Source organism: Pelophylax lessonae, assembly GCF_965119305.1.
Source record: "Pelophylax lessonae genome assembly, chromosome: 8".
In the NCBI taxonomy this organism is placed as follows: Eukaryota; Metazoa; Chordata; class Amphibia; order Anura; family Ranidae; genus Pelophylax; species Pelophylax lessonae.
In genome coordinates, this window is record NC_138775.1 from 83,929,186 (window position 1) to 83,955,704 (window position 26,519).

Sequence of the window (26,519 nt, forward strand, 5' to 3'; positions counted from 1 at the left end):
AAAATATCAGTAGACACCCACCACCTTTAAGGCTGGCAGTGAACCTTCATTGTACAGGCAGCTTCTGAGCAGGTCTGGTGGGCTTGGGGGTGAAGGGTCTGCCATGCAAGTATGCACTTGCATTTGATGACGACACATTAAAGGTGTGAATAATTTGCACACAAGGTAGAGAAGGACAAATCCATAGGGGATCGTGATTGTAAATAGTGTGGTGGGAACCCCCTTTCCTCTATAGCTGCTTCAATATATCCCAAAAGGGCTTTTCCAAATAGGAGCTGACCTTAAAAAGTCATGTGCAAAAGGAACCTTTTCCCTAACACAACAGCGTGTCTTGTAGGATAAAAGAATATAATGTAGTGTGTACTACACATCCAAGTAATAATCTAACAAGACATGTATAGATAGGCACTGATGAAGGTACAGGGAAACCCTATCTTACCTTATGAAGGTCTCCCAAAAGGGAATCCCACCCATTTACAATAGCTCGGGCTGGCCATGAGGTCCTGAGTGCCACTGAGTGACAAGAAAGAATTCTGTGTAGCAGAAAGTTGCACAAGGAGGTGTCGAGATATAGGAAAGGTGTGTATAAGGTCAAGCAGAATATATAGGGTTCTAAATGAAATGCGAAGTATGGCCAGGTCAAAGCAGGTATAAAAAAGTGACAAGTAAGGTTCAGGATGTGCCCAAACTGGGAAGTAACGGGATGCATCCAACATAAGGATAGAATATGCTAACATAGGTGTGACGGGAGTCACTTCAGGCGCAGGGTGGCCAAGAAACTGGGGGCACTAAGAATATGGTTTGGATTGCTCCAAATGGGACAGTGATATTCAGGAATGATGTCTCTTCTTGAAATATGAAGATTTTATCCCCTGTATATTGACCAGGAAGTACAACTCCTAATATGGGCATTCCAGGAAGTTTAATGTGGAGACCGACTGTCTATTGCTTAATGATGTTGCTTTTGTCTGAATAAGTAAATTGTGATAATCTTGTCTGAGGTGGCTTTCCATTCACCTATTGTTAAGTGTGCTAACGAACTCACCTGTTGTCTGCTAAGGGATGTATTGACACTCAGAGTAATGTGTATTGGCGACTCATTATGGAACCATTGTGTGATGTTGGGGGCTGGATTTGGGTCATTGCTCATGCAGTGACTGCATTACTTCTAACGTGTATATAAAGCGTGTATTTCTTTTCAACAAACAGTCTGATTCCTGCTTGACCCTCAATACAGAGCCTCGCCTCGTACTTGGGGGAGGGGGGGATTATTCGTATGGGTTTCTTGTTCGGCTGAGTGGAGTGTCCGGTAGCTGCCTTTGTGTTTGGGAAAGGGATGTCCTAAACTACTGTAACCCCTTTCATACCCAGGGTGTTGTTACAATATGCAATATCCGGGTGGTAAGAATATTAGGAATTTGCCCAGGCTGTAATGCATCCATAGGTTAACCAGATCCATACTGCTGAAAGTCCTATGATGTCCTGGGATTTCAGTGGAGATATCTGAATGCCTTGCAGCTGCAGGCATCGTTCAGATAGAGTTTTTTTGGAATGGCGATTTCCTGCACAGTAAAAACAACCAAAGCGACAGTTCAGGCGCTTGACTGTTTTTACGGGTAGCTGGAGGGAATGACAGCATGGTGCCGCAATACCATGGTAAGCGGATCTCTAGGAGTTGCTTTCTATTTGCGTGGGGGATGGACTTGCTGGATGAACACAGAGACCTGTGTTCCTAAATAGGAGGAACACAGGATCCCTGTGTTAATCACTGACAGAACAGCGGTCTACCATGTTTACATTGGCATCCCACCGTTCTGGGCTCCATTGGGAGCAATCGCGGGTGCCCCTGTGGCCAATAGGTGTGCACGTGACCCCACTAGCTGTTTCACAAAGCAACGTACAGATACGTCATTTCGCGGGACAGAGCCGACCTTCAGCAGTAAAAGTACGGCGGCTGGTCGGCAAGTGGTTGTTTTTATTCCCAAAAAAATCCCGTTTGAAAAATTGCTGCGCAAATACAGTGTGACATAAAAAAATGCAATGACTGCCATTTTATTATCTAGGGTGTCTTCTAAATAATATATAATGTTTGGGGGTTCTGTATAATTTTCTAGCAACAAAATGATGATTTGTACATAGGAGGAATGCCAGAATTGGCCCGGTATGGACGCAGTTAATTATGGTTGAGTATGGTAGGCAAGTGCCAAAGATGCTATGGACCATAGAAGGGGGAACGACAAAAAAAAAAAAAACAGAGCAGGACAATTTAAACTGTTTGGCCATAGTATACCCTGTGTGAAGGCCAAGCCCTGGGCAGGGGAGGACAAACAAAATTTTATCCTGGAAACGGCTATTGGTAAGGGAAAACAATAGTTTTGGGAAACCAGGATAAGGCCTCAGGGTTAGGCCAGGAAGGTAATAACATGGTGGAATATGTAGTTGGGTTCCAGGCTGTGTAAATAACCTTCTCAAGTACAGATTAGGATCAGTCACCTGAAAGAACATGGAACTTTGATAAAGATTTGGGCTGTCCATCTCAGAAAGTTAATCATGAATTTCTCTGGATCGGTTAGTCATAATTTGGGCAGTTGCTAAGATGACAGTGGCCAGCTACAAGACAGCTCAGATCCTCTTAGTGCACAGAAGGTTTTTAGAAAAATAAGCAGACAGCCCTTGTCTTGGCCTGTCCGTGATCACAAATAGTGAGTCTGATCTCTGAAACTACTCCGTTGCTGCCAAATACACCCAAATCGCCCGAACCACATCCAGGGTATGCAAAGCAAAATCTTTAGTATGTTTTGGCCTGGGACACAGGAAAGGCAACACAAGGTCTTCATTCAAATGGAAGTCAGAGACAACCTTAGGAAGAAACGACAGACATGGGCAAAAAGAACCACCTTATCTTTGTGGACCACTAAGTGTGGGGGGGCGATGACAAAATAACGCCGCCAGCTCCAACATCCTGCGAGCAGAGGTAATAGCCACCAGAAAAGGCCACCTTCTAGAACAGTGTAAGCAGAGGAATCTCCAAAATATTTTCAAAGGGTGGCATCTAGAGAACTGAAAGCACCAGGTTAAATCCCAAGGCAGTAGGGAAGACCGCACCAGTGGAGTCAGATGTTGAACCCCTCGAATAAAAAGGTATGCACCAGGGAGTGCGTGGTCAAAGGTCGCAGAAAGAAGACCACCAAGGCCCACAACTGGCCTTTGATGGTACTCATGGCCAATTTCTGCTCAACACCTCATTGAAGACAAGTCAAAATCCAAGCCACCGAAAAAAAGAGCGAGAGTGACTCACACCACGAAATGTATGCTTTCCACATACGATGGGAGATCTTCCTAGAGGTAGACTTCCTAGCCTTCAGTAGTGTCGGAACCACCGACCCAGGCAAACCTCTATACTTCAACAGCCAGGCTGTTAAATCCAGCGACTGTAAAGCAGAATGTAAGATCGCAGTAGACAGTAGGTCCTCCCTGAGAGGCAGTCTTTGACGACCAGTTGCCCCAGGTTGGCGTACCACGACCGACAAGGCCAGTCCGGAGCCACTAAAGTGACCGAAATCCCCTCGGCCTGTATTCTGCGCAAAAGCTGCGGCAGAAGCTTGAGAGGAGAAAAAACGTAAATCAGAAGATACTGGCCCCACCAAAACATTTGTGGCATCCGCAAATGGATCCCGCGACCTTGCCACAAACCTCGGTACCTTTCTGATGAGCCGAGACACCAACAGATCCACCCGGTGAAAGGTGTCCAATGGCGGCTCCAATACGTGGACTTTAGGATTCTTCCACTACACCTTATCAAACTTGCAAATGTGGCTGGTAATAATATTCTCTAGTGTAGCTCCCCCATGACCGGTGCGCCCGTCCCAGCTGACGCCTGATAAGGAGAAACGTGTCGGGGGGAGCATCCACGCTGTCACGCCATGCCAGGGGGTCCGCACTGCAAGCGGCCACGTTTTTGCATCTTGGAACCATTGTTTGTGCTTAATTCCTCCTCTGCCATGTGTGTTTTTATTTTTAATAAAGTTTTTTTTTTTTTAAGGATAATGCACTATTGGCACCTTACTTTTTTCCACCATGGGGGAGCTACACTAGAGAATATTATTACCAGCCACATTTGCGAGTTTGATAAGGTGTAGGGGAGGAATCCTAAAGTCCACATATTGGAGCCGCCATTGGACACCTTTCACTGGGCGCATCCATACATCAACATTGGTTAATGTCTACCCTCTTCATACTTCTGGTAAGAAGTTTGCACTAACACTTGGGTGATCTTTTACTTTATTCACGTGTGGAAACTGCCTGTTCACGATTAAGGCTCACATTGCAACGTTATCTGGTAACGGGGGTTTACCCTCTACTTCACATATAAGGCTATATTGATTCATTGATGACTGGATTGAAAATCTCCTGATTTATTGAAGTTCATTCTTTGGTTGTTTTGAGATCAGTGTGAATGATCTGAGGACTTTATTCATCCTATATGTGTTATGGATAACATGCCTTTTTATAGGTTTATTTGTACACGGTTTTTTCTTTACACCTTTAAAGGTTTTTCATATTGTGTGGGAATTACCAACAATTTGGATAAGCGCCGGTTCACACTACCGCGACGCTACTTTAGGTGGCGACCTCCGAGGTCGCGGTGCGAGCAGCGCGCCGCGACCTCGGAGCGGCCGCCACGGACTTCATAACATTGAAGTCTATGGCGGTCGCCTCCTGGTCGCCCCAAAGAAGCTCCGGACCCTTTTTCTAGGTCGGAGCGACTTGTGTCGCTCCTATTAGAACGGGTCCGTAGCTTCCCTATGGGAGGCGACCTGCGAGGCGACCAGGTCGCCTCACAGGTCGCCCTAGTGTGAACCGGCACTTATTTAGATGTGAATTTATTTGTATTTCTTATTCTTGTTGAGCGCACTACACTAAAGGAGGTAATGAAATCTGGTGAAAGATGGTAGCAAAATCTTCTCCAAGAGATGATGATGTCCATCATGTAAGGACACTAGCAAAAACACTGTAGTCTCATGGAGTGGGAGGGATTTTATGGAGACACTTGGGGGAGGACCTAGAAAAGCTTTTACCAGTGTCCAAACACTTTAAGTTAGTGCCAAATAACCAATGGTCTATGAATTAAACCCTGTGTTTTGGACGATAAAGGTATTAACACAGCAAAGCTGCAGAAAAAAAGTCTATCCTTAAAGACCTAGCAAAAAGCTTTGGCCAGCTGGTAGCAGACGGTGTAGTTCTGGGAAGGCCTACAGTTTTTGTTTGCAACTAACCAATCTGTAGGCAGCAGTATAACCCAAGGTTAAAGAGTTCCCTTAATTTGCCTCTCAATGGACAAGAAAGAAATCCTGTTTAACGTGCACAGATTTACTATGCACAGCAGACTGATAGCTCAATAATCTGCTGTGACTCCCATTACTTTTCATTAACAGGCTGGGGGAAGGGCAAGAACTGCAATCTAACTATAGCTGGGGGGAAAAAAAGCAAATCTTCTGCCCATGAGACAGGACTGTTCTGTGTGGAAGAACTGTGAAAATCTCAGTATGGATTGCTTTAATTGCTTTAAGTCAAGAGCAATGGTTATGAACTTTATTTCCTTGCAACTTACAGTACATATACGAGTTCAGTGTAGGGTTTTTTCCCCTCATATAAAACTGGAATTTAACTTTAAAGACATTGGTTTGCCAGTCTTTGCTATTCCACGCAGTATTCTGCATTCACATGTATGATTCTTTCTGTTGGTCGATAATATAGAAGAAGGAATCATCTAGTATTAGATTTAGCAAAAATTGAATGTCTTGGTGGAGTTTACAACAGGAAAGAAAATCACCATCCAATGGCTTTTCTGAATAAGAAAACGAAGTACAATTTCGGTCATCACAAACAGCAGACACACTCATTTATATTATGTTCTTGGGAGAATACATTCCATTCCCACTTATACCAAATCCTGCCTCTGCTAAGATACAATGGCAAAATGACTCAATTTATCCTTTCTTAAATTTTTTTAAGGTTCTGTAAGAAAACCAACAGTACATGGAAATCACAGATTCCTTAAAGATGCTTATATTTATGGATATAAAATATAGGGAAAAAAATGACACGACAATTCCATCCAACAAGAATGAGCAACTCTTCCTAGCACATTTTATTCTGTTGAAAATTACACTACACTCCTGTGCAGCATTAACACTGCACAATTCTTCCGTTTTGAAAAATATAAACTATTAAATGGAAAATTAAACATTTAACTTTTTTTTTTTAATTATGTTAAAAATTGGTTCATTGTGTGATCCTGGTCATTTAGAAATATCACGTTTTTCATTCACATTCTATGCTGTCCCTTCTTGAATCATTTAAAATTTGACGTTAAAGTCAAATGATGCATCAGCTATGGTGAAGTGCTAGTTAAAGTGGTAGCTAGGTCCACTATATTTTTTTCTTTTAGGGGGCCCCCAGGTGAGTTATGCCATAATGTGCTAGTATGCACAAGCTTATTAGCACACTATGGCAGACTTGCATGTCCCTCCAGCACTGTGGTGTCATTGAGCCATTGGGCTCCCGGTGGTTCGCTCTTCCTTAAGGGTTCAATGCCTTCGGTCATTTGAATGGCAGGGCCGCGATGATGTCATTACCACGCATCTGCACGTGAGTAACATCGCACAGGTACAAAGTTACATGAAGGCCATCAGGCAGGAGGAAGTGTATATGACAGAAGAGACAACATGATGCTTGCTACCACTTTAAGGGGGGAGTTATGCTATGCAAAAGAAATAAAAGATGAGATTATTAAGCTGTGGTCTCCTTGATAGGGACCGCAACCTTTGCAGTAAAATTTGACTGCATTTAATTTGACTAAACAAAAGACAATAGGTTCACTAAGCTACAATAATTATTATTTGCAAAAACACATTATTCAGCAATAACAGATGAAAATAGCTCTATGATCACGTGTTCATAAACTGATCCAAACAAAATACTTTTTCACAGGCAAAAGTAGATAAGTTACATGGTAAAAACAAAATTAAGGAAAGATAATATTTAGGGTATGGTTTTCATGAATAAAACATCAATATTCTCGTAGAAGACGTACCCATACTGGTCACCAAAATTAGATTGGAAGGGTTTAAGCGTATGTGATTTTTCTAAGTTGTGTATTGTTATAATTCATTATGAATCAATTGTTATACAATTTTTGGGGGAATTACTGAATTCTGGGAGAGGGACTGTGCAGTTGCTGGAGACTTGTTGGAGCATAACCTTGTGGCCAAAAGCAGCATCCGCAGATGCCAACACATTTATTTTGTAAAATTTTGTGAAAAGTGTGCACAGACGACCAGGTGGCCGCCTTTCAAACCTGCATCACTGACGCCTGATGGCGGAAGGCCAAGGAGGCACTAAGCGTCTAGTAGAATGCGCCCTAACAGGGAAAGGAGGAACCTGACCCTTGAATGAATAGGCCTGAACTACCGTCTATCTGATCCATCGGGAAATGGTCACAGCAGACGCGGCCAACCCCTTGCGAGGTCCATCCGTAAGGACAAAAAGGGAGTCTGAATTGCTAAATGACTCGGTTGCCGCCAGATACAACTTTATCGCACAAACCACATCCAGGGAATGCAAGGCAATCTCCTTCGGATGCTTAGGCTTAGGACATAGGGAAGGCAACACAATGTCTTCATTCAGATGGAAACCAGAGACAACCTTAGGAAGGAATGAATGACAAGGGCGAAGCACCACTTTACCTCTGTGAACCACCAAATAAGGACAACAAGACAAAGCTGCCAGCTCGGACACCCTGCGTGCGGAAGTAATCGCCACATAGAATGGGACAACGTAAGCAGGGGAATCTCGTGAATATTTTCAAAAGGCGGCTTCTGAAGAACCGACAATACCATTTTAAAAGGTCCCAAGGAGGCAACGGAGACTGCACAGGCAGAGCCAAGTGGTGAACCACTGAACAAAGGTGCGAACCAAGGAATGCTGCCCAAGGACGTTGAAAGAAAATCGCAAAGACCGTAACCTGGCCCTTGATGGTAGCCAAGGCCAGACGCTGTTCAACACCTCTTTGGAGGAACTTCAAAATTCGAGCCACAAAAAAAAAGAACGGGGTGAAACCCCCCAGAGACTCACACCACGAAATGTACGACTTCCAGACTCAATGGCAAATCTTCCTAGAAGTAGATTTCTTAGCTTTTAACAGCGTACGAATTACCAAGTCAGACAACCTCCTATCCTTCAGCACCTGGCTTTCAACAGCCAAGCTGTTAAATCCAGCGACTGTAAAGCTGGAAGATTGTCCCTTGGGCAAACAGGTCTTCCTTTAAAGGGGTAGTCGCCAAGGGACATCGGTGACCAGTCGCACCAGGTCGGTGTACCAAGACCGGCGAGGCCAATCTGGGGCCACAAGGATGACTGGAATTGCTTCTGCCTTGATCCTTGGCAGAAGTTTGAGAGGGGGGGAAAGGCGTATAATCAGACGGTACAGCCCCCAAGGAGCTACCAGTGTGTCTGCTAGAGGATCCCAACACCTTGCCACGAATCTCTGCACCTTCCTGTTGAGACAAGAGGCCAAAAGACCCACCTTGGGAGTTCCCCACCAGAGATACAGCTGATGAAACATCTCCGGACGAATTGACCATTCTCCTTGGTCCAGGGCCTGTCGACTAAGGTAATCCCCCTGCCAATTTTCCACCCCTGGAATATGCACAGCCGAGAAAGCTGGAATGAAATGTTCCACCCACCTTAGAATGCCGGCTACTTCCCGAACCACTAGGACACTTTTTGTGCCCCCCTTGATGACTGACATATCCCACGGCCGTGGCATTGCCCGGTTCAATCCATACCGGACACCCATGAAGACGAACTGTCCAATGGGCCAGACAATGTCTGATCGCCTGAAGGTCCAGTACATTGATCGGTAGCCTGGACTGCTCCAGAGTCCTAACCCCCTGAGCACAGTCAATGCCCAAAACACCTTACCACCCGTACAGGCTGCCAGCTGTGGTGATCACTGTCCAGTACAAGGGAAAGAAGGATTTTTCCAGTCAAAGAGCCGGAGAGCAAAGCCACCAAATCAGGGACACTCTCATACCCCGGCTCAACAGGATAAGATTATCCAGAGACTGTGGATTCTTGTCCCGTTTGGCAAGAATCTCCCTTTGTAGAGGTCTCATATGGAACTGTGCAAAACACAGCCGCCTCAAAAGGTAGACACCATCAGGTCCAGCAACCGCATGCAAGTCTGGAGAGATGACCGACTGCTGGACAACAGAAATCAAATGGCATCCTGCAGCTTCTGGAACTTGTCCAGTGGGAGAAACACCTTGGCTGAGGCCGAGGCAGACCCAGATAGATAGTTCAACTTTTTGGAAAGAACCAACTTTTTGGACGGAACCAAAGCAGACTTCTGAAAAATCCGCACAGGTTGTTCTATAGAGCAGTCAAAGACTCTGCTCATAGAAGATCGTCCATTTACCCCGAGCACCGCAATCCCCGCTGCCGCAACAATGCTAACACCCGGGCCAACACTTTTGTGAACACCCGAGGAGCTGAGGCGAAACCAAAGGGTAATGCCACAAATTCATAATGCTTCATGCCCACGGCAAAGCGGAGAAAACGCTGATGTCCGACATATATTGGGATGTGAAGTTACGCGTCCCTGAAATTAATAGAGGCCAGAAGATCCCCTTGATGAAGGGATGCCACTACCGTGCGAATGGATTCCTTCGAGAATGTTTGTACCCGCACAAAGCGGTTCAGGTCTTGAGATCCAGGATTGGACGAACTTTGCCTTCCTTCCTGGGAACACTAAATAGGTTTGAATAAAACCCCTGAAAGCGTTCTGATTTTGGAACCGGTACAATGACCCCTTGTAAGACACCGCCCCGAGGGGACCTCTCAGGCGATCTGTGGACAAATGCAGGAAAGGGAAGAACCTTGCCAGAGGTGAAGTTCGAAACTCGATCTTGTAACCGGACCGAATTAGCTCGTGGACCCACCTGTCTTGAATCAAGAAGGTCCACGGGTCTGGAAAAAAGCAAAGTTATCCCCCCACCCCAGATACAGATGACGGCGCCCCATCAAGGCAGAAGAGGGCTTGTCTGCGGGTCTGGAGGGACCCGCCATCGGCTTACCAGACAATGGCCTCTTGGAACTTCCAGAGGGGATTCAAAGTGGTTTCTATGATCCCTTGTCCTGAGATCAAAGGGCCGCTTGTGATCCCAGAAAAAAAGGGCCAAGTTTGCAACGAGACTCCTTGCTGCTGTTAGCCTACGGGAGAACAATACTCTTCCCCCACTGTAAGAACCTTAATGATCTTATGAAATGATCTCCATGGAAGCTCCGAACAGACGATCTCCTACAAAAGAGAGAGTAGACAGGACCTTCTTGGAAGCCTGGTTCGCAGACCAGTATTTGAGCCATATCATGAGCTGAAGGATCACTGCTGTTACAGATACCCTGCAGACTAGGGGAGCCGCATACAGAGAGACATCACAGATGGTTTGCAAACCTTGGACCAACTGGTTCACCAGCTCCGCGAGTTTAGGGAGAATCTGTTACCCTTCCAAATCCTGGCGCAAAAGCTTTGCCTATTCCATTAAGGTCTGGGAAACCAAAGTTATGGTAAACACCAGTCTAAGGTTGGAACCGGCCATGGTAAAAAGGTGTCACACCAGAGATTCAGCTCTCTTGTCAAAATGGTCTTTAAAAGATGGAGAGTCCTCCACCGGGACAAGGGTGGCTTTATTTAACCTGGAAACCTGAGAATCCCCCACAGGCGGTACTGTTAGTTTTTTTTTTTTTTTTTTAAATAGGGACTTCAAAAAGGGATACCTTCTAGTGAAACGCTTAGGCCCCCCGACAGAGCATTTAGGGAAAGCCCATTTACTCGCGACAATTTTGTCTAAGTAGGCGGGAAAGGCTGAAACCTTTGCCTCCTTTGAGGATCTGCGGGTACTGAAATGTACCGGTGTCTCAGACGCAGCAGCTGCGTCCTACAGTTCCCTGCACTGATACAATCAGTGCATCCAATAGTGCTTTTTCATGCATGACCGTAGTGGAGAGGAATAATCCTCACTATCCTCAAAACAGAACTCAGGGTGTGTGGACGCAGACCCAGTAGGGAGACTCGCATCGTGGCCAGGATGAGACAGGGTGCAGGTGAGGGTAGGAAACACTTTTTGCCCGTGCTGTTTTTCAGGGCCATATCTACCTAGTGGACACTAGTGACCCTAGGACTGCAGTCAAAGCGGACTGGGACCCAGAGGGCCATGCAGCCTCAGAGGGGGTTAGGTGGTGAGAGATGCTCCAGGGACTCCATGGGTTAACCTGGGGACCACTAGCAAAAAAAAAAAAGAAAAGATACTACTATAAAAATCCCCACTGCTGCACCACAAGTCTCGGTGCACCAAGTCGCTGCTATAGCAGAAAGAGGGAGACTGTTTAGCATCCACAGGGACTCACCACCACCAACTCAGGTACAGAGCAGAACACCAAAGCTGCACGCTGATCAGAGAGAAAGAGAAAGTTCAGGAAAGAACACTAGGGGTCCACCGCCGAATCACCGCCCCTTAGGCTACCAAAACATTGCCAACGCTTTATATTAAAGGGAAACTACAAGAAAATGGCTGCCGGACTACACAAACATGGCGGCCGATATATACAGCAGCCATCCATGACAAAGTGGCGGCTACAAGTGGCGCCCACATGGCTCTCGTGACCACCCAGAAATGAATGGGCAGTAAGGAGGGGCCCTGGCAGGAGCCCCAACCAGGACCACCCCCCCCCTCCAAAAATGCATTTTTAGCAGCCTGCGGCGCCCCCCTCCTGCCCGCTCAACACCCCCACACAGACATAACATGTATGGCCACCCCTAGGTGTGGGTAAGTGGTCTACAGGGAGACCCAGATAAATGAGGGACGCTATGTGGGAAGCGTTTGACAGTTCCAGGGAGGGGCCCACGTCCACCCCAAAAGGCCACTAGTGGAAGGGGGGACACTACTTACCACACCATAGAAACTGGGTGGTCCAGACAGACCACCACACCATCGAAATGAGGGTGCTGCAGACCAGAGGCACGCTGCGACCCAGGTGGTGACCAGGTCTATGGGTCCTCGCGAGACGTTTAACTCTCTGGGCAGTCCCCGTCTAGTGGGGCTAGGTCGCGGCCGACCGAGCACGGTGCTGAAGACGGGGCCTGCTCGCTGGCCAGACTGGGGAGACCATAAGGATCCAGAACATCCAGTCCGTCGCCCAGTCCAGCAGTTGATTGTAGTTCTCACAGGAACAGAAAATTAAAAAAAAAAAAAAAAAAAGATAAAAAAAATCAATTTTAAAAAAAATGCTAGGACCAGAGATCCTAGCAAGGAGATAGGTCCTTGCTCCTCACTAGGCAGAAAAAAACAGAATGCCTGTAGCAGGAGGTGCGAGTATACCCCCTGGGACTGCCCCATAGGTGTGGTAAAGCTTTTTCCTGTATGGGGCAGCATAACCCAATGGTCAAGAAGATTCTGGAGCAGCCACATATAAATCACAGTTCTAATGATCTATTGCTGGCTGATTGCAGCTAATGTCTTTTGAACTTTTAGTGAGAGTAAACCTGTAAAAAAATAAAACCTAGCCATCAAGCTAATTTTTGCCCTGGTCAACCCAACTTAATCTTAAAGTTATGCTAACAATATATGCAAACTTTTTTTCCCGGCATACATCCGCATTTCAGTATCAAAAGTGGAATAAAGCTCTCCTAAAGTGAAATGCAAAGGTTCACTTTAATCGTTACCCCTTGGCGTACGCACATATGCGGCCTCTCAGCACCTGGTCCTTCGTGCCGAGGGGCTGCATATTTGCATGAATTGCTGTGTATACACCTGTGCTGAGAGCACGTGTGCCGCACGCTTCCAGCATAGGTACTATCGCCTAACCAAAAGCTCCCGATTGCTCATTGCGATCGGGAGTTTTCGGACCACATGACTGCCAATCACGGCGGTCACATGATCCTAAGCCGTGCCCCGCCTCCCGGTGTCATAAACTTCCTAAAGGGTCGGGAGGTGCCAGCGCTAAGAGGTAATCCTTCTGCTAAGTTACATAACAGTTACACTAATGTGATATCACTTTATTCAGCAGACTTTGTTAATTATATTTTGTGGTAAATATATAGGGGTGCACAAATTATACGTTGGGAAAAATCAAAGGAAATACATTTTTTTCTTATAATTTTTATCCCAATAAAAAAAACAAGAAGAAAAAAACAAAAAAAAAAAAAAAAACCACACACACACAATTTTGCTACCAAATTAAAGCCCTATCCTGAAGAGAATTATAATTGTTTGGGAAGCAAAAAGGTCAAAGGCAAAAGGGACAAATGTGGTTTAAAGCGGAGTTCCAGCCATTTACTCACCTGTCCAACGGTCCAGCGATGCGGCCGCCGGAAGCCTCGATCCTCTCCCTCGGCGCCGGCATCACTGCTGTGGGCACCCGGCTGTTACAGTTTGCGGCTTCACAGCCGGGTACCCACTGCGCATGCGCGAGTCGCGCTGCGCGCCGTGATTGGCCGGCAATCTTCTGGGACCTCTGACGTGTCCCAGAAGATTGCAGGGAGGGAGGGGGAGAGGAGAACTTCCGCTCAGGGCGCCGCGGCGCTCCGAGCGGAAGTGGGAGCGGGTACCTGTCAAAACGAGGTACCCGCTCCCCCCCCCAAAAAATGACATGCCAAATGTGGCATGTCGGGGGGTCAGGACTCCCTAAAGCGGAAGTTCCACTTTTGGGTGGAACTCCGCTTTAAGGATTGGTTCACCTTTTGAACATGTTACACCCATACTTAGCGTGTAGCCTGCTCAAGCAGAATGAACTACATGTCCCGTCTACCACCGCGGCAGACAGACTTGTAGGGGTTATTGACTAAAACTGGAGGGTGCAAATTCTGGTCCAGCTCTTCAGAGAAATTTTGTAAAAGCTTAATTTAACAGGCTGAAGTTAGAATCCGATTGGCTACTATACACAGTTGCACCAGATTCTGAGTGCACCAGTTTTAGTAAATTTTCCATGAAGTGTCAACAGACTAAGCGTGCTTATCAGAGTACTCTTAAGCCCGTACACACGTACCGATTGTGGGCCGTAAATATTCGGCCGGCGACCGATCGGCCGATTGTAGGCTTGTTAGTATGATGCTTCCGACAGCGCATTTTCGGCCGAACAGAATCTGTCGTGCAGACTTTAAAATATTTGTTGGCAGTCACCAGAACGGCCGATTATTCGCCAGTCAGTACAGATTTCGGCTGACAGACAGCAGATTAGCAAGACTGGGCATGCTCAGAAAAGAAAAAAGACAAGGAAAGTTAACCATCACATGACATCACTTCTGCAGTCGGCTGTTGTTGGCTGACAAAATTCGTGTGCAGTCTTTTGCAGTTTTCAACAGACACGACAGCCTTGGACAAAAGACGGCCGATCGTTCGGCCGACGATCAGTACGTGTGTACGGGGCTTTAGTCCATTCACACTTCCTGCAGCTCTGAAGCTGACAGCCTGTACAGAGGTATGGCCCAGAGCCTTATGCCCCGTACACACGTGCAGATTATCTGAAGACTTCTGTCTTCAGATTTACCTTTTCTATGTAGTGCAAGGGCCTGCCGGATTGCATACAAATTGAAAGTGTTTAGGTTTGACCTCATATTATATGGTTTTGGTAAGTCTGCAGACAAAAGTCTTCAGATAATCTCCACGTGTGTACGGGGCATTAGGAAGAGTTTGCAGGAGCCTGACTTTGCATCCCAGATCCACTGACTGTGGGTGCAATGCTCTGCAGGCTCCTGTGAAAAATAAATGCTAATTTTTTTCGAGCAAACGTATGTGCATTATTTTTGTTCATAAATTTGAACTTAGCCTTTACATAAATCCAAAAAGGTAAGGAGTTCTGATGGACAAACACAATTTTGCTATGCTGTTAGTACCACCTGCTTAAACAGACCATTTCAGCAGGAAAATTACACCAGAAAGATTTTCTATATTTACCTTTTAAATTGTTGTTATTGTCTCCAATTTCAACAAGCAATTTATGTAAATTTTCAGCCTGCAAACTGATTTTCTCCCCATTTGCATTTACCACATGCGTTCTCAGAGGAGAATGTATTAACATCTGAAATAAGAAAAAAAATGTAATACTTAAACTGTATACAGACAATATTTTTAGATATGGATTCTAGAAGCCATAACCTATTCTCCAATTCTATATGAACTGGAGTTCAGCATTATCATTTCAACTGGTGGGTGTGAAAACACGTCAGAAAGGTCAAAAGGATATCACAAATGAAGTAACCAACACATGCATTTGAGCAGCCCTGCCATAAAATGCAGTCTCAAACACCTGCTTCGTCTACTATGCAAATGCATGCCTGTAGCACCTGCTGAGTCGAAAGAATCGCAGCACAAAGCAAGCTTTAGAACAGTTATCCAGATTACACCAACAAAGTCATGGGAATTTTTTGACCTGCGTTTGGTGTTTAAAATACATAAATACTTGAAAGGATGATTAAATGTAACACTCGCCTGCTTGTATAGCATTACTTCCTTGATGTCCAAAACCTTGCAAAATCTCACTTGTAAGCAAGGGAGTAGCAGCCGAAAGCTGCATTATTGGTTAAGCCAGCAAGGGAGAGATGCCCTGGAATTAGGAATCTGGTTTCTTTTGGTCTCCTAGCTATCCAAGTTGCTGCTAGCTACAGGATTGCTTATGCGACAGATAACTATGATCATTTAGTACTCTTGCCTAATTTACTCTGTACCTAAGTAATTAGGTTAAGTTTTTACTCCGTTCTTCCAAACATCAATAGGTCAATGAGTAGAACAGGTCCATTGTTAGTGGTGATGGAACCACCACTACTTATTATAAGTACATATTAATTTATACACACTCATATATGCACTAAATTTAGTTTCTGAATTAATTGTATGTCTTTTTACCTCACGATAAGTCTTAAGGAACCCAGGAATTTCATAATAAACAGTCACAGATCCAGAATCTCTTGCTAAAGCAGCACCTGTTCTTGGATCAATCTGAAGAGTAGAGATAGACGAAGAACTCCATATTCCAGCCAAACCTGTCAGGAAAGTGTACATGCCACTTACTGCTGTTATTCGGAATACAAAATATCTTTTGAATGAAAACAATAAGCACTGTTAGAGGATTAGAAGTTTAAAATGTAAGCACCAAAGTCCTGTATCATGTCAGTAGTAGTAGGTACACACATACTTGAATGTTGAGATGCCTTTAATAACTTACCTTTTTGACTGGCAACTGTACTTGTAAAACAGATGACATCACCAACCACAACTTCTTCCTTTAAGCTAGGGTATATATTGTGCTGGACAGGCAGGGGTATATAGTCCGAGATTCCTGGGTTCTCAGCATCCCACACACTTAATATAGTGTATCCAACATTGACTGTGCGCATGACAAAACTGTCATTTGTGGGTCCCTTACCAATTTGTACAAAATCATCTCTAAAATTACAGGAAAAAAAATATATAAAATTCACACAGAAGTATTTAATATCACTACAAAAAATAATATTCTTAAGTGCTGCAATACTGCCATCATGTGGTTTGAAGAAGCACATTCTTCCTACAATTAAAATAACTGGATTTTTGACTTACTGTAAAATCCTTTTCTCTTAAGTTCATTGTCGGACGCAGTTCTCTGATCCATATCCGTAGGGTTATACTACAGGGTAGGACACTAGGCAGAAAAAAAGTTCTAGCTATGCCTATGGGCAGTCCCGGAGGGTACATCCTCTCTCTTCCTGCATAGGATGTCAGTTTTGTATCAAAGCAGTGTCAGAAAGAACACCAACACAACTCAAAATAGAGGGGTGAGTACTGCGTCGGTCAATGAACTTAAGAGAAAAGGATTTTATGATAAGTCAAAAAATCCAGTTTTCGCTATCGTTCATTGACGGACGCAGTTCTCTGATCCATATCAGTAGGGACGTTCCAAAGCAGTGCCATAAAATGAGGGGTGGGAACAGCAGAAAAGAACAGGTCCCCAAGGCTAAACATAGCCAACCAGGCAACATAGGACTCAGCAGAACAAAAGATGAGGCCCACCTGAAACAAACAGTAAACACCCTCAAGGAAGGCCAAAAGCCCTCCAGACAGCAGCCAGCAAAACTTTGCGGCCAAAAGAGGCATCTGCAGATGCCAGCACATCCACCTTACAGAATTTGTTAAAGGTGTGAACAGACTACCAGGTAGCCGTCTTGCAACCTGGAGCACAGATGCCTGCCAGGCAAAAAGCCCAGGAATCACTAGCCGCCCGAGTAGAACACGCCAAAACAGGGAAAGGTAGGACCTGACCCTTAATCGAATAAGCCTGAACCACCGTCTGTCCGACCCATCTGGAAAAAGTCGCAGCAGACGCAGGCAGTCCTGTTCAGTACAGAGAGCGAGCACGACTTACGAAAAAGACTCAGTAGTCGCCAAGTACCCCTTGAGTGCCCTAACTCTATCCAGAGTATGCAATGCACATGCCTAGGATGTGAGGGCTTAGGAAACAAGATTGTAATACAATGTCCTTGCTCAAATGAACACTAGAAACCCCCTTTGGAGGGAAGGACGGATCTGGACGAAGTACCACTTGTCTCCATGAACCAACATATAGGGAGAACGACAAGACAATGTTGCCAGTGCCGACACCCCACGCGAGTGACAGCAACCAAGAAGGTCACCTTCTGTAATAAGGTAGGCAGGGGATACCCTCAAATACTTGCAAAAGGAGGTTCTTGAAGAGCCGACTGCACCAAATCAAGGTCCCCAGTTGGTGTCAGAGGTCGCACCGGAAGTACCGGGTATCGCGCCACAGTGGAGAGAGCTGGAGCGAGGCGCTCTGTCCAACGAAGAATGCCCGTCAATTCCAAGGCCGCAAGGACACCCTAGGTGCCCCCTTGGTGAATGACATAAGCCACGGTCGTGGCGTAGTCGATGGAATGTGCACTGGACAGCTGCAGGTGCCCGATCCAGTGAACTAGGCAAAGCCGAATCGCTCTCAGCTCCAGGACATTAATCGGTAACCTGGATCCTCCAGGGACCTTACTCCTGAAGCAGAGAACCTGCTGAGGACTCCTCCCCACACAGACAGGCTTGCATCCACGGTGACAATTGTTCAGTAAAAAGGGGAGGACGGATTCTCAGATCAAGACTCCCTGGTCACCCGGCTCAGCCGGATCCGAAAGTCCAGAGAGTCTGGATTCTAATCCCATTCGATAAGGATTGCCTTCTGGGGGATCCTCGAGAGGGACTGAGCAAAAAGGACCGTTTTGATAGACGACACCAAAAGCCCCAGAACTCACAGGCAGGTCCGAAGAGATGCTTACCCGAACCGCCGAAAATACCTTGGAAAGTGGAGATACGGAAGGCCTTGTGGCCTCCGTGAGGGGGTCAGGTGGGGACACATGGCCTACAGGGTCCATACTGAACCTGAGGAACCCGCCAGCGAAATTTGCAAAAAATGACAAAAATTTATTTTTTTTTGTTCATAAAAGAAGCGGCCCCACAGCGCTACAGCGCCCCCCGGAGGACAGACATGTGCTAATGAGCCCCCAGAGAGAGACCACCCTCAGTAATTCACTGTCCCCAGTAAGCAATCGGATTTGGAGGGTCTCAGCGGTGGCTCAGAGAAAGGAAGTGAGCCAGGAAGCTACCCGGGATGAAGGAAGGGGCTCCTCCCCCAAAATAACGCCTCCAGGCACTCCAATCGGCCTTCACAGCAAAAAATCCACCGCAAAATGGCTGAAAACGGGTGTACCAATATGGCCACCGCCATAGAAGCAGACAAGGCTGCAACAAAATGGCAGCCCCGCGCAGCAACAGAACCCAACAGGGAGACCCCCCACCAGCCCTCCTACACCATCTAGCCCTGGAGGAACCGGCCGAGCCCCCCCACACGATCGACTGAGCGCCCCGAACGGTGCACCACCTGGGCCACCCATGCGGCCTGCACACTAGGTCCCAGCCTCAGGTAGACCCAAACAATCCCCCACGTGGAAGGGGTAGGAGGGGGGGGGGGGGTCACAACAGGACAGAGGGAAACCCAGCAGTGTGAGGGTTCGACCATCCCAAAATCCGCCAGGGAGGGGGGACGTTTACGCACCATACCAGGAACATAGGCGGGCACCATCTTCTGACAGGACCCCCACGCCACCGAAGTGGGAGGGCTGTTGGCCAAACAAACACTGAGACATAAGCCTAGACCCTGTTGTGTGCGCCCTGGCGAGACGTTTAACTCGCGGGTCCAGTCCCCAGTCTAGTGGGACTATGTCGCGGCCGACCCAGTGCGGAGCTAAGGGCTGCACGCGCTCGCTGGCCAGACTGAGGGGTGACCACTGAATATAGAGATCCAGCCCGTCGCCCAGCCCAGCATAGTTACTTGAAGATCTCACAGGAAAAAATTCTGTAGAAAAAGGCTAGCTAAAAAAAATCTACATAAAAAAGATACTTTGACAGCATCAAAGATGCCAGCAAGGAACTAGGTCCTTACTCCTGACTAGGCAGATTAAAACTGACATCCTATGCAGGAAGAGAGAGGGTGTACCCTCCGGGACTGCCCATAGGCGTAGCCAGAACTTTTTTTATGCCAGTGTCCTACTCCTGTAGGGGGCAGTATAACCCTACTGATATGGATCAGAGAACTGTGTCCGTGAATGAACGATAGAGAAAGGGATTTTATGCGTTCTACAAAAAAAAAATCATCTTTGTAACGACTTTATAGAACACACATGGAGTACCAAGAAATTTCTTTAGGAAGGAATAGGAAACGGTTACATAGCACAAAGTATTCGCTTAAACCATATAGCAAGAAACTAGCAACTCCACCAGTCCAAACACTTGATTTTTTACTAAAACATACAGTCGTGTTAGGGCTAGGTTTACAAGCATAGAGATGCACAGGTGTTTTATGCATCCCAATACAGGCAATTCCATGCATGTCAGTTTGAATGCAGCGGCTGAAAGGACACAGTCGCAGCTCCCAATCTGACATCTGCGTGGGTGCAGGTGCAAAACACCAAATACAGAGCCCTCTTTCCTTTTTTCTGCAGCCTCGGCTGCACTGCACATGAATAGAAGTGTCTGTACAGAGGCTCCTAATTATTCACAAATTGAAGCATAGCAAACAGTTCACTGGGCTTCAGTGATGAATGAACACAGGAGCGATTAATAGGTAAAGTACAAATTCACCTTTAGCAACATGTTACACCCATATTTAGGGTGTAACACACATGTTACCAATTCCACCCCGGCCCAATCCCTCATTGTGACAGTGGGCGTCGGATCTTCTCCCTACATCCACTGTCACAATTTAAAAACAGCGTGGCCATTTAGGGCTCTGTCCACACGGCCATGTAATTCATTCAGAGTGCTGTGGTTGACATCTGTAGTTCTTCATGACCTATAGGGGCGCTGGTGAGCACTTTAGTAGTTCACTGATCTTCTTGCAATTCAGTTACTTAGTCTAGGTTCACATCTACAACCATATCAGACCACATGCCCTCAACATTTGGGGGGGCGCAAGGGCCTCTTCCCCACAACCCTGGGCTGCGGTTGTGGGGGTCTGCGGGTGGGGGGCTTATGGGAATCTGGAAGTGACCTTTAACAGGGGGGCATCCAGATCCCCCCCCCCCCCATTTGGAGTATGAGGTACATAGTACCCCTACCCATTCACAAAAAAGTGTAAAAGTGACTAAAGAAAGTACAAGAGTTTTTGATAGGTCCTTTAGCAAAAAAATAAGAATCAATGTCCCCCAATATAGATAATCAATAAAGACACCTGCTGCACTGCCAGACCTGAAAAAATGAAAGTAAAAAAAAAAAAAAAAAGGTTTCGCTCGTGACGAACGATCCTGCGGTCTGCCTGCTCCGCTGTGTGAGATTTCTTAAATATCTAAGGGGCAGGGCCACCTGGCGACCTCACCTGGTGGCACTGCCCAGTTACGTCAGCTGCCCAGTGTGCACTGGTTGATGACGTCACAGGGGGTAGTGCCACCAGGTGACGTTACTGGGTGGCCCCGCCCCTTAGCTATTTAAGAAATGTCACACGGTGGAGCTGGCAGACCACGGGAGCGTTCGTCGCAAGCAAAGCTTTTCTTTCTTCCAGGTCGGATGGTGGTTGGCATCGTGATTGACGATGCATCTACATATCTACATCGGGAGACATTGTTTTCTTTTTCGGTCTAGTATGGATTGGGGGGGAGGGGGGGGCCATGCATCTTTTTTTTTTTTTTTTAATTCATGACAACTCATCGGTTAAGGACGTGGAGGCCGACTTCCCGGGCTGCTCCTTGGCAACCAACTATACACAGTGCGTTAAAGTGAAAAAAAAAAAAAGAAAACCCCAAAAAACTGCAAAACACATCAATTGGTGTGACTCCATTGAAGTCTATTACACGCAAAACGTAATCTGCTGCAGGGAAAAAAGTACCTGACCCTTTCCAAAAATGCACTGGCTAAAAAACGCATAGATGTGAACGTGTACCATAGGAAACCATGTTAAATGAACTGTGAAGCGTTTCTGAAAATTGCACTAAAAAACACATAAGTGTAAACATAGGGTAACTGCCTGTATCTGAGGTACAGCTCTACTGACTCTACTCTACTTTTTTTTAAAAGATAAACATAACCTATAAATCTCTTGTGGTTTCCTGCAGCACCTGAAGCTGGCAGGAAGGGAGAGGAGGAGAAGCTGGCAGCTGCAAGGGAGCCTCAGGGGATCTGTGCTGCAGAATTTGGGGGGAATTGGTGGTTATGGGGGACTAGGGGGATCAAATGCATCCCCAAAACTAAGCTCCGGGGAGGAGCAAAACGTGTTGGGGGCATGGCCTGGCAGGAGCCCAGGCTGAGGTTGTCTCTTTCATACCACCTTAGTACTCCCAAGCATGTGCCACATCAGGGATCTTTCCTCTCTTCCTTCCAATGACAACAGCTGGGATGATGACACTAGTCCAAAGCCGCTTAAACGATTGCCCCGGAAGCTCTCAAAGCTGACAGCTAATTATCAGCAGGAGTGCCTTTGCTGCCTCTAATTGGCTGATGGCGTGGCTGATGGAGGGATAGTTTAGGCTGCTTCGGACTAGTGTCTGAAGTAAACTTAGCTCATTCCTGGGCTCTACGTGTCACCTGCCTGCATTTGACAAGGTAGATCAAGATCAATGGGTTGTCGACCCCCAAATTAAAGCATTACAAAGTTAAATGCATTACCCTTCTGTTCCCAAGAAACAGAGAGTCAGAAAAAAAGCACTTACCTGTTAATTGCAAACTTGAGAACAGAATTCTGTGCGTGAAAAACTTCCCCAGTGTTATCGTGGAAATGGGCTGAGAAATCTAGGGTTATTCCCAATGGAATTGCAGACAATAAGTGACTATTTTCTGTTTGAAGGACTGGACTAGTTACAATGCGCATATATGAAATTGGAGATACCTGTAAAAACAAGACAGAGCAAGAATAGATGAGCCAAAACCATCCATTCAGAATGCCATAAACCAGCATCTACATTTGCTTTCCTGACCCTTAGATAGATGGATCTTTGTTTTCGCAGATTGTAAAAAAGCAAACAAATCTAAAATCATTGTAAAAAGATTGTAAAAAAGCAAACAAATCTAAAATCACGAGATTTTGTTCACAAATTCAATACAAAATTATCTTCTAAAATAAGGAATATTCTATCATGAATGTATATCCATACGTTGTTATATAGTTATAGACTGTTCCCATACACAGATATACCTTAACTAAATTGATGGAATTTTATATGCTGTGATACATATACTGATAATCGTCTGGGAAATCTGCGGTAGATAATCACAGAAAAACGACAGCTAAAGCTGTAATGCGTTTCACAGATGAGCCAGGAAATAAAATATTACTCCTGCACAAGTAAAATATCTTTGCACTATGAAAGTGGATGCAATTTTGATGTTCATTAAATAGTATCTGAGTGATTTATTATTTTTTCCATCATTCCACAGAAAATCCTACTGTTGAGTTCCATCGGATCCCCTGCAGTTCCATAGGGATTGAAATATGCTCATGTAGAATGTTATACAACAAATAGGCAAGTCAGCATATTGTACATTAAACGAAATGTATCATGTGAATCATGCTTTAATATGTACAAATATACCTTATTATTCTGCATATCATTGCAGATTAGAATTTACATTCTACTCTGAAAGAAATCTCTCTGTGAAATACGTTACAGCTTTAGTCTGTTTGTGATACTTGTATGTGTAATCTGCAGTAGCTAATTGGTTTGATATGCATCATAAAATATAAAACACCATCAGACAGTTTGGTTATGGAACATGTGTACACGGGAACATTCTATAAATATGTATTATGTTATGGATATACAGTACATTCATGACGGAATATACCTAATTTTATATGATGTTTGCATAATAAAATTGTAAAGCTCATGATTTTAGATATACTGTGTAACGTTTATTTGAAATAACACTGATGCGTTAAAAACACCCCTTTTGTTGTGATTTGGTTTGGGATTCAAATGGTATGTGTTATTTACACATGCTAATTGGGGGAGCCAACATCTTTATTTCGTATGAGAAATCATGTATGAAGAGGAAAAAGGGGGCTAAATGAGGGACTTTACGGGTACCGTCTAATGACCAATAGTATTGAAAGACAAGTTAGTAGAATATATAAAAAAATCCCAAATTTTTATTACACACTTACAAAATTATATAGTACATAGACAAACCGAGAGTACACAGACGCTAAGAAATAAAACTGTATATGTACAATTGATATGAACCAACTAGGTTTTATACACAGACTACACCAGGATAATACATAACATACGTAATACCCTCACTGACTCAATTGTACAGTCTGGTAGATGTAGCTACTGTGATGTCCAAATTGCCCGACATGTTTCGCGGAGATCCGCTTCTTCAGGGGCGTGGGGTGGTGCAAAATTGATACAGTATACATATACTAAATATAAGACACAAAATAAGTGCAAAATACTGAATCGATAAACAATACATTGAATAACATGCTACAAAAAAATGATATATATCAAAATTATAAATGTGGCCAAATCTCTGCTATGTCATATCCCTATAGGGAGCCTACCTTATAAAAGCGCCAGCCGCCTTCCAGCCGAGGACATTGTCATTGGCTACATCTACCTGACTGTACAATTGAGTCAGTGAGGGTATTACTTATGTTATGTATTATCCTGGTGTATGTGTATAAAACCTAGATGGTTCATATCAATTATACATATACAGTTTTATTGCTTAGTGTCTGTGTACACTCGGTTTGCCTACGTAATATATCATTTTGTATGTGTGTAATAAAAATTTTGGAATTTTTTATATATTCTACTAACTTGTCTTTCAATACTATTGGTCATTAGACAGTACCCTTAAAGTCCCTCATCTAGCCCCCCTTTTTCCTCTTCCTACATGATTTCTCACACATTTTGGGATGTAGGTACCTATAGCTGATTGGCCAACCTTCATCTCAGCTTCTCTAATAAATTTCTATATTTTAGGTGGATAACACACCTTTGGGGCCTCTTTAGCTCAGCGAAAAGTTTTTTTCTTCTTTTTCTTGTTTACCCTTGGAGCCATATTGTTGAATTATGGATCTACTTGGCCCCGCTTGGACAGGATTTATGTCTACTATTCAATCATCCTATACGTCGTGCCATAGAGATGAGGAAGAACTCAAGGTTTATTTATAAAAAATCTTTGGTCTGTTAACCACTTTAGGACCGGAGGATTTTCCTGCTTAACGTCCAGGCCACTATTTGCAACTTGGCACTGCGCGACTGACAATTGCGCGGTCATGCAACGCTGTACCCAAAAGAAATTTGCTTCCTTTTTTTCCTCACAAACAGAGCTTTCTTTTTGTGGTTTTTGATCACCTCTGCGCTTTTCATTTTTTGCGATATTAATAAAAAAAAAAAGAGCGAAAATTTTGCGAAAAAATTGACATTTTCTACTTTGACAGTTAAAAAATATCCAATATATTATTGCGCGGTCGTGCGACGCTGTACGCAAATTAAATTTATGACCCTTCCCCCCCCCCACAAATATAGCTTTCTTTTGGTGGTATTTGATCACCTGTGCGATTTTTAATTTTTGAAAAAAAGAGCGACAATTTAAAAAAAAAAAAAAAAAAAAAAAAACTATTTTCACATTGTGCTATATAACATTCTCAAAAAAAATGTATAAATCAAAATTTTTTAACATTTTAGGCCAATTTGTTTTCCGCGACATATTTTTGGAAGAAAAAAAAAAAAAAATCACAATAAGCGTATTTTGATTGGTTTGCGCAAAAGTTATTGCTTTTACTAACCACGGGAAAGATTTGTCATCTTTATGGTTTATTTTTTTTTTTTTACTAGTAATGGCGGCGATCTGCGATTTTTTTTGCGGGAATGCAACATTGCGGTGGACAGATTGGACCCCTAACTGCCATTTTTGACACTTTTGGGGGTACCAGTGACGTGACTACAGTAATCAGTGCTAAAAATATGCACTGTTACTGTAATAATGCCATTGGCAGGGAAGGGGTTAACTGTGGGTGATCAAGGGGTTAAATATAAGCCTAGGGGATTGATTCTAACTGTGAGGGGGGGGGGGGGGGGGTGGCGTGGCTTCCGAGATGACCATAGGGACATGTGATCCTATATAGCAGGATCACATGAGCTGTGTGATCATCCCAGGGAGGAGAGTTGGCTGTTTTTACAACAGCCGACCGTCCTGCTCTCTCAGCGGGGAACGATCACGGGTGTAAGGCAGCAATCTGAACCCCCTGTCGAGCGGGGGCTGGAGAGCGAGCACCGTACATGTACAGCGATTTGCCTGGGAGAGGCTGCCTGCCGCAGTACATTTGCGGCAGGCGGTCGTCAACTGGTTAATGATGCCAGAGAGGAAGGCATCTAAACAAAGATTGTACAGTTAATTTTCAAAAGATAGTGTTAAATCCGGATAAATCGGAGTGTACCAGGAACGATTATTTAGCACATGGAAGCACATTGGTTTTGGGTGTGTGACATGATGACAAGATTACCCCCCTTATCCGAGGGTTTTATTACAATGTGTGGATTATTTTGGAGCTGTTTAAGTGCTTGTTCTTGTGAAGGAGAAAGAGATTTTTTTGTGATAGGTTGCCAACAAGTCTGTTTTAAATCCCAAAACCGTTTGGTGTACAAAAGATCAAAAAAAAAAAAAATAATAAATCGCAGATCGCCGCCATTACTAGTAAAAAAAAAAAAAAAAAAAAACCCCAATAAAAATGACATAAATTTTTCCCATAGTTAGAAAATGTGATAACTTTTGCGCAAACCAATCAAAATACAACGAATACCAAAAATATGTAGCAGAAAATTTGTCCAAAAATGTTAAATTTTGATTTTTACATTTTTTTTGGGAATGTCATAGCAGAATGTGAAAAATATTGTCCCCCCCCCCCCAAAATTGTCGCTATTTTTTTGT

At 44.7% G+C, this 26,519-nt stretch overlaps 1 protein-coding gene across 1 annotated transcript in view; it reads right to left on the reverse strand.

Moving 5' to 3' along the window:
* NUP210 (nucleoporin 210) overlaps positions 1 to 26,519 on the reverse strand; it is a gene marked incomplete at its 5' end in the record, with an annotated part of 331,314 nt that overhangs the window by 40,917 nt on the left and 263,878 nt on the right. The window contains 4 exons of the mRNA XM_082265210.1: positions 15,015 to 15,138; positions 15,963 to 16,099; positions 16,282 to 16,502; positions 22,292 to 22,467. Coding sequence (XP_082121336.1) covers positions 15,015 to 15,138; positions 15,963 to 16,099; positions 16,282 to 16,502; positions 22,292 to 22,467 — 658 coding nt within the window. The remainder of the gene's footprint in view (positions 1 to 15,014; positions 15,139 to 15,962; positions 16,100 to 16,281; positions 16,503 to 22,291; positions 22,468 to 26,519) is intronic.